Below are 9,275 nucleotides of genomic sequence, written 5' to 3' on the forward strand. Positions count from 1 at the left end.
TATTTCACATTTCTATGAAATTGGCAATTAATTTATATCTTTTTTCATTACAACGTAATAAAATATTAATCAAGTGTTTCAATTCTTCAGCGCTGATATTATGACACCAGATAGATCTTTATGAGCTCGTTAAATCTCAAGCACGTCGTCGGATATCCCTCTTAAACCTCTTGAAAACTTAATGATTAGAGATTATTACCGTGCTCGATAATAATTATGATCCTGTTAATAATAAATTACATTCATAAAGTGTAGCGCATGTGTGTAAATACGAATTAGATTAAGTTGTGACTTAGTTTGAGTCCTCACAGACAGTAAAAAGAACGAAACGCGTAAGAAAAACGTAAACCCAAATTTCCCTCGGGCTGCTCTCGTCGCTTTCGAGAATGAAGCCTTCAATAATTCAACATAATACCGATTATTGCTGGATGCTGCGCTCTGTATGATTGCATGGATCGGTGAACGGAATCATGCGACGATATTTCCACGAAATAATTCAATGGAAACAATCCGAACTTTTTGCCGAACACATAAAAATATCAGCAATAATAAAATGCTCCTATGCTTAGTTTCGTATATTAGGATAATATTAATGTTTGTTTGCTTTTGTTTCAGGAGGGTATGGGTCAATTGAAAATTGTCGCAGGCGGGTTGCGACTAGAGGGCACTGCATATGTCCTCGACTCCTTAATTACACGCCGGATACGTTCGAGGACCGGCCAGTCGATCGTTGTGGAGTCCAGCAAAAACCTGACCCTCACGACGAGAGACGCGCACGGCAAATTAGATAATATTATTTATTTAGGTAAGTGGTGAGGCAAAAACCCTCCGTGTCTAAAACGGTTGGAAAAAAATGTGATTTTAGTAACGAAGCTCTGTTTTCTCACTCCCTGCGCAGGTAATGATCGTTTCGAGTGCCTAGCAAACAATTTCAAAGTGATAGACGACCGAGGGCACATTCTGTTTTCGGCGAGTCGGGATGAGATCGTCGTTGGGTCCGACACTCTGCAGGTGACGGGTGAAGGCGGCACAACGTTCAGTGGATCCGTACAGACGCCACTCGTGCGAGCCGATTCCGGGCATGACCTGAGGTGAGAGAAAGTGCTGCTTAATGTCAGAGTAATCTCTTTGCCATCTTGATCTTTATACCCTTTACACCCCTCCTACCTCACCGCCATTAGTTGACCTTAAAGGAAATCTAACTGATGGCATAATTTATAAGATTAAACTTTTCTAAAATATATTGCCATATGTTTGTAACATTCGAAGGATTTGCCTTCAACAATTCCTAAGAAAGTCATGCTACTTTTATGACCTCGAACCAGACGCGTTTTTCTTTGCCGGCCAATCCGCAACAGATGCGCTTCTCCGACCGTTCCAAAATATATCGTGCACCGGCCGTCGTGGAGCACTAGAACAGTCAAAATGCAAATTCAACTACTTTATCACATTTTGTTATTTTCCACGTATGTACCTAATGCAATCCGGAAGGGGCTAAGCACTACAACCGGCCATTCTTTATAATGTAAAATTTCCGCGTTCAACCTATGTCAGCATCCGCGTGCTGTACCTCATGCTGCCACACTCCAATTTCTTCCACCCCGTTTCCATTTTGGAGATGCTTGCGAAACTTGTTTTGCTGTTTTGCAAACTTTACATTTGCCGCTGGCTTCCAAGCCAAGACGCTCTGGAATGAGACACGGCGAACGAGAGCGAATTTTATAGTTTCGCCATAATGCTCTTATACAAATACAAATTTCATCCAATCAGTCACAACAATGTACGCTTGATAAAATTCTAACATTTTAAATCCTACTTTCTGCGAAACAAGACTTCAACTTGACATTTCCTAAATTAATTTTTATAAAAATATGAATTTCTCTCTCCGTGTATTTCTCATTTATTTAAGGACTTAATAAATTACAGATGTTATACGTATGAATATTTTTAGATTGGAATCGCCGACGAGAACGCTGGAAATAAAAGGTCCCCACGGCGTGAATATCGTGTCGCGAGCTGGCGAGATCAAGGCGATGTCGCTGAACGACGTCAAGCTGAAGTCCGTCGAGGGGGCGATCCGATTAGACGCGAGCGTTATCGTAATGGACAAAATACCAACGGCGATACCAAGCTCGAAAGTGAGTCAATCAAAGAACCACGATATCTATCAGCTCTGCATATGTAATAACGGCAAACTGTTTCTGGTGCCGCCGCATCATTACTGCTCCGACGATGGCATCGTGTGTCGATAGAATTATTTCACTCTTCTAACGACTAAAACAAAGCAGTAGAACCAACGAATTCAACTATATACTCGTACATGGTGCGCGGTTTTCTAAAACTGATTTCCACAGTTTCCAATGTGAGATAATCCGATACGTTTCACTAAAAACGATTACAACCTCATGCATAACTAAACGTTGTTGTGATAACTTGTAAAGATCCCCAATTGCAGTTACATTACAACACGAATCGCTGCCAACTCGTGACTTTATTGAGTTCACGTTGTTATGACCCGACCCACAGACGACTTGCATTGTAATGAGTCGTGACGTACGTGCGATTGCAACAAATTTATCCTCCAGACAACATGTACATAAATGTAATATATGTATACATGAAATGAAAATGTATTAATATAATAATGTTAGAATTGTAAATTTTATATACAATGGAAAATGAATAGATATTGCGATAAAGGAGCAAGCAGTAAATGTATAAAGATTGTTAGAATGTTTAGGCGATATCGTAATAGGCAATAATAATTGTACAGTTTCTGATTGCATAATCAGGCTACCATTAGTGGTTATAAAAGTATCATCAGCGCTATTAATGCCTTAATAAACTGTATAGCTTTATGAAAATTGCATTTGTTTGAAACTGTCTTTTGATATTTATATCTTCCGATTTTATTCATCGGGAAATTACTTCTAGAGTACCATCTGTTGGTAAATAACTTGAAGTAAGTATATTTGTGGAAAATCAATATTTACTGGAAAACTGCTTTTTATTTTCAACCTCGATTCCCTTTTTAATTTAGTAGAATTCTAGATGCCGCTAAAATTAAAGTTTTAATGAAATAATTTACTTCTATTTCTTTTTATCAAATATATTAACAATAATAATTTGCATGACACATTTCCTGTAAATGTGGGCCGCTTGATTTCACACCCATTCTATATTAATAACGTTGGCGCCGTCTAATTAGGCGACAATAACAGTCGCATTCCACGATATGCCGGATAAAATTAGAATTAGAATATACGTTAGTTAGTTCTGGAGAGCAATACGCGCGCGGAAGATGTTCTCCCGATTTATATTCATTTTACTTCTGTTTGCAGTGAGCGGCACTCAAAAAATAGACAACGATGTTATTAAAAACTACAGCGAGTTTTTTAATTTCGGACATAAAAAGAATCTTAATAAAATCGGACGTGAAAAGTATGAAAATTCAATTATTAAGTCTAAAGTGGATGTACTGGGTGCTGTGTTTAAACAGAACATTGCGTTTATAAAAAGTAAAAATCTCATGGATTTAGTATTTCTGATCGATGCGTCTTCCACCGTGGGTCAGCATAATTTCAATAGTGAATTAAAATTTGTAAAGAAATTGCTGAGTGATGTTACAGTGGATTATAATCATACCAGAGTGGCAGTTATTACATTTAGTTCACAAGGAAAAATAGTAAGTATCTTTTCATAATTAATTTAAAAATATTGAAGTATAAACTTTTAGAATAAAAATATTGATGAAATCACATTTCCAAAAACTGAAAACAACAAATGTCTACTCCTTAATAATGAAATAAATAACATTGAATATACCGGTGGAGCTACTTATACATTAGGAGCTTTCAAAGCTGCTAAAGAAATATTGCAAAACAGTCGTGCAGATGCCGAAAAAGTTTTGTTTTTGATAACTGACGGATATTCGAATGGCGGCGATCCGATTCCAGTTGCAAACGAGCTGAAGCAATCGCAGGTCACTATATTCACCATTGGAATCTCCAATGGGAATATTAAGGAACTGTATGAGATTGCGACCCAGCCAGGGGAGTTGCACAGCTATCTCTTAGATAGCTTCGAAGAGTTTGAGAGTTTGGCGAGGCGTGCGTTGCACGTCGACCTACAAAGCGGCGATTACTATCCGCTGGGAATAAGCAGGCCTTGCGACGGCTTATGTGATGGCGGTAATTGTTGCGATAAGAATGCGTATTGTACATGTGGTACTTCTACAGGGCAATACAGTTGCATTTGTGAACTGGGTTACTATGGATCAGGACTTGTAAACTCATGTTCACGTAGGTTTATGATAATCTAGAAAATTTTAAATTAATTTTTGTTAATTTTAGCTTGTCCATCAGGAAGTTATGCAGAAGGACCTAATTTATGTCTTCCATGTCCAGATATGCATCACTATACTAAACCTCCAGCAATTGGTATAGAATCTTGTAAATGTAAAAGTGGTTTCAGAAGTAATGAAAATTCTACTTGTGATGTTATTACTTGTCCGAAAGTTTTGCCTTTGCAAAACGGATATTTTGTTAAAAAGAAAGAATGTAGTACAGTATTGAATAGTGCTTGTGGAGTTCGTTGTAATGTTGGATATACCCTAGTTGGAAGTAGTATTCGTTTGTGTCAAGAAGATGGTACCTGGAGTGGCCAGGAACCTTCCTGTCAAGTCAAAACATGTAATAAGCTACCCACACCTGCACATGGATCAATTGAATGCAAACATACGGATCTTCAAAATTTTACAACTTCAAACAACCACATGCCAGTAGACACCACGTGTAATTTTAAATGTGAACGAGGATATACTTTAGTAGGATCTGCTTCTAGAACTTGTCTACCCCTGGCTCAATGGGATGGTCTTCGTTCTGCTTGCAAGCAAATAAAATGCAATAAACTATCTAAAATTAACTTTGGATTTATTGAACCTAAAACCTGCGCCGTGGGTAAACAACCATATGGTAAAGACTGTCAATACTCTTGCATGGATGGTTTTGATTTGATTGGAGTTTCTGAAAAGAAATGTGCAGATGGCACTTGGGATAATCAAGATGAGGTGACTTGTAAAGATGTTACTCCACCTGATTTGGCATGTCCTGAAGATGTAGTGTTGGAAACATTACCAGCGAAACAATATGGCATTCTAAATATTATCATTCCACCAGTCACAGATAATTCTTATCTCAATGTTACCACGTGGTCTAAACCTGTTAGTAAAGGACCATATAAATTCAAAATTGGTACCCATCAAGTTTCATTTTATGCTCAAGATGCTTTCAACAATAAAGCAAAATGTTCCTTTAATGTCACCATTCTTGATAAGGAACCACCAACTATTGAAGCTTGTGTGGACCCACCAGTTTTCATTAGTTCTGGGCCAGCTAATATTACCTGGGACGAACCAAACATCTACGATAATTCTCAACATGTTAAAATTGAAAGAAATGCAACTTTTGGTGTGTTTCCGATAGGCACCACCAAAATATTGTATACAGCCACTGATAGGAGTAATAATACCAATCATTGTATACTAAATATTATAATTGAACAACCAACATGTCCACCTATGGCACCTCCTCTTTATGGTACCTCAAAATGTAACAACACTGATAATAAGAGTCATTGTGTGGTCACTTGTAATGACGGATACGCTTTGCCAATTCCAGCAGAAGCAAATTTTATTGAAGATAACACTACACAATTTTATTGTTCAGCAGAAGAAGCGAATTGGACAAATGTTGCTAATCTAACAACACCTGAATGTACCGTTATTGAAATACCCGTAGAAATAACTCAAAACGGTTCTATACAAATTCCTGATAATGAAACAGAAGCATGTAATGACAAAAGTAAACTGCAAAATATTCAAGAGAATATTAAAAAGAGTTTAGAAGAAAACACAATAGAGACATGTGGAGATAAACTTGAGTGTGATATAACTACAGAACCGGAATGTACTGATAACGAAATTAGTATTAATTTAACAAAGCGTGATGTTACGAGTACAAATACCACGCAACCTAAAACAAGACGTCGTAAAAAATTAAATATGAGATTTCAAATAAAAGGACGCAATAGAAATCGAAAACTTTTAAATAATAAAAAACCTGGATTTTTATTAAGTGGAACAATTGGAAGATATAATGTTACAGTAAATCGACCCGAAATTATATGTCCCACTGGAAGTTTCAAACGTAAATTTAAATGCAGTGAGTATAATGAATAGCGAAAATTGAAACTAATGTTAACACGTTCCAATCTGAAATATTATTTTAGTTAAATGCCCGCTTGGGACCTTCCACAACGTTACATCGAATTCGTGCCAGAGTTGTGATATTGGCAGTTACAATGATAAAATGGGTCAGGCGAGTTGTGTTGAATGTCCGGAAAATTATTCGACGAGAAAATTGCATGCTAAAACCAATTTGGATTGTATAGGTATTTTAACACGTCATTTACGAATCAATAATGCCGAAACTTTTTGAGTTTTATTGATTTTTTTCAGAGAAATGTATGCCAGGAACATTTGCACATAAAAAACAAATAAAACATCCAAGAAATCATCCAAATGCAATAATTGAACGTGCGACATTAAAACCGTACTGCAATTCATGTCCACTGGGAACTTTTCAATCATCATATGGTCAAATTAACTGTATAGCGTGTCCCACAAATACTACAACTACAAAACGAGGAGCTATTAGTATCACAGAGTGTGAGCAATCACAACATCCATGTTTACGCAATCCTTGTCAACATGGTACTTGTCTAGGATTTGGAGACTATAGTTATACATGTGAATGTCATGAACATTACTCTGGAAGTAATTGTGAAATCTTCATGAATCCATGCAATTCTCATCCATGTCAAAATGATGGAAAATGCACGTATTCAGAATCTTTTGGTTATAATAACGATCGAGTTACTATGTTTACCACATATATTTGCACATGTCCAGAAGGATATTCAGGGAGAACTTGTGCTGTTGTTGCAAGTCAATGTGATTTAAAATGCAAGAATAATGCTACCTGTGTATTGGCGGAAGATGACGAGCCAATTTGTTTATGTTCTCGAGGATATACAGGAAAATTATGTGAAGAAAAAGTAGAGAAATGTAAGAGTAATATATGTGAGAACAATGGTACTTGTGTGGAGATTGAAGACGAATTTAATTGCATTTGTGAACCTGGATATTTAGGCAAAAGATGCCAATATGTTCCTTGTGATTTTAAACCTTGTACGGGGAACTTTGTCTGTGTTAACGGAAATTCTAGTCAGGCAACACAAGATGACTTTAAATGTGTATGTCCCGAAGGTTTCACAGGCTCAAATTGTAGTGAAATTATTAATTATTGTACTAAAAATCCTTGTTTGAATAATGGGATCTGCAATTCTATAATTAATAATTTTACATGTACTTGTCCAAAAGGCGTAAAAGGAATTATTTGTGAAATAGCACTACCTAGTGCTTATATTTTAAAATTTCCAAGATCAGGAGTTACTGATTATATTCAAATGAAAGGCTTTGAAACAGATTTGAGTGCAATTTCCGTGAGTTTATGGATGAAAACAAACGACAGTTTTAACTATGGTACAATATTATCCTATGCAAATAAAAATTATTTTAATGCATTTACTATAACTGATTACACTGGGTAAATTTTTAAATATTTATCTGTTGAATATTTCTAACCGCTTTATATTTCAGAATTGTACTTTACGTCAACAATGAGTATGTGGTAACTGACGTATTGTTAAACGATGGAGAATGGCATCATATTTGTATTACATGGAGTAGCCGGACCGGAGATTATCATATTTATTTAGATTCTTCTTTGGTTAATAATGGAACTGACTTAAGTAAATCCAAAATAATTAATGGCAGAGGTACTTTTATTCTTGGACAAGAACAAGATGCTCTGGGAGGGCGATTCAGTCAATCTGAATCATTTCTCGGTCAACTGACCCAGTTGGATGTGTTTGATCATGAGTTAACTTCAACTGAAGTAAAAACATTAATGAACAATTGCAATCCATTAATAAAAATATCAGGTTCAGTTTATGCCTGGGCGGAGTTTTCTGAAAACATTCGAGGTGATGTTAGCATAGAAAACAGCACGTTTTGTCAACAATGTGATGCACCACATCCTCCTAAATATGGATCAGTAGAAGTTCAAGAAAATATAGCTCTATATATTTGTAACAAAGGATATAATCTTAACAAATATCATCGAGGTCGTAAGTGTTTAAAATCTAGTCAATGGGAAGGTGATGATCCAATCTGTATTGCAATAAGTTGTGGCCATCCCGCGTATGTATCAAATGGATACTATATAGGAAACAATTTTACCTTTGGACGCCAAATTGAATACAGGTGCAATCATGGTTTTAACATAACAGGGTCCTCGAAACAAATTTGTAATGAAACAGGAAAATGGTTTCCTGATAGCCCTAAATGTTTAGGTGTACACTGTCCTAAACCTCTGGTACACAGAAAAGCAAAAGTAACAGTGCAACAAATTGAAGATAATGGTGAAGAAATGAAATTTGAAGACATGGATAGTTTTACATCAGGAACTGAGATTGATATTAAATGCCCAACTGCAGTAAATCCTGATGAAGAAACTACTTTAACTTGTATGTCAGATGGCAAATGGGATTATGATCCACCAAAATGCAAAGGAGAATATACTTTACCATGTAATCTTAATCACGCCCCGGAAGCACCTGATAATGGTTATAGAGATGAAGATTCTTACAAGGAATTACTTGAAGGTACAAGTGATACTATTCAATATGTGTGTAGAAAAGGTTATAGGCAAATAAATGGTAACTTTAGTACGTGTATTGTGGATGGATATTGGTCAGAATTACGTATGCAATGTCAAGGTATAATTTGTAGTTATAAAAAAACTGATTTTATACTCGTAAATCCATATTTTATTTTTAGTTATAACGTGCAAGGAGCCCCGACAAATGACAGAATATGGATTGAAAATATCACAAGGACGAGCAAATATGTATGCAATAGGACATATGATTCGTTATGAATGTACTGGAAACTATATTTCAATCGGTAATTTGATTGCACGATGTGTTTATCCAGGGATTTGGAGTAGGTTTAATGGTAGTTGTCAAAAAATACGTCAAGTACCATAAAGTTCATACCATTTACTACCTAACAACTTTGAATGTTTTCTTACATTGTATTGATTAAACTTCCAAACAAATATCAACAAGTTTTCATGTGTTTCCCATTGCTC

At 36.0% G+C, this 9,275-nt stretch overlaps 2 protein-coding genes across 2 annotated transcripts in view; both read left to right on the forward strand.

Annotated features, from left to right (window-relative positions):
* Scgdelta (sarcoglycan delta) overlaps positions 1-2,864 on the forward strand; it is a 74,913-nt gene extending 72,049 nt beyond the window's left edge. Inside the window, exons 4-6 of the mRNA XM_065303202.1 lie at positions 616-805; positions 899-1,091; positions 1,952-2,864. Coding sequence (XP_065159274.1) covers positions 616-805; positions 899-1,091; positions 1,952-2,252 — 684 coding nt within the window. The 3' untranslated portion in view covers positions 2,253-2,864. The remainder of the gene's footprint in view (positions 1-615; positions 806-898; positions 1,092-1,951) is intronic.
* Positions 2,865-3,208: 344 nt separating this feature from the next.
* Positions 3,209-9,251, forward strand: LOC135792378 (sushi, von Willebrand factor type A, EGF and pentraxin domain-containing protein 1-like). The gene is made up of 7 exons (XM_065303008.1): positions 3,209-3,685; positions 3,737-4,301; positions 4,353-6,221; positions 6,289-6,450; positions 6,518-7,667; positions 7,721-8,901; positions 8,963-9,251. The coding sequence occupies exons 1-7, from the start codon at positions 3,302-3,304 to the stop codon at positions 9,169-9,171; spliced, it is 5,520 nt and encodes a 1,839-aa protein (XP_065159080.1). The 5' UTR covers positions 3,209-3,301; the 3' UTR covers positions 9,172-9,251.
* The last annotated feature ends 24 nt before the right edge of the window (positions 9,252-9,275 follow it).

The sequence above is a fragment of the Atheta coriaria genome, unplaced genomic scaffold, assembly GCF_025399875.1.
Source record: "Atheta coriaria isolate IRGN ID8LTWV9N9 unplaced genomic scaffold, Caltech_Dcor_3.1 hic_scaffold_5_pilon, whole genome shotgun sequence".
Lineage (NCBI taxonomy): Eukaryota > Metazoa > Arthropoda > Insecta > Coleoptera > Staphylinidae > Dalotia > Dalotia coriaria.

Bases quoted from the DNA above. Each gene is read 5' to 3' on its own strand.
- LOC135792378 (XM_065303008.1), top strand. From the start codon at position 3,302: ATGTTCTCCCGATTTATATTCATTTTACTTCTGTTTGCAGTGAGCGGC. The intron at 6,222-6,288 runs GTGAGTATAATG...ATATTATTTTAG, and splicing joins CAAACGTAAATTTAAATGCA to TTAAATGCCCGCTTGGGACC. The intron at 7,668-7,720 runs GTAAATTTTTAA...TTTATATTTCAG, and splicing joins ACTATAACTGATTACACTGG to AATTGTACTTTACGTCAACA.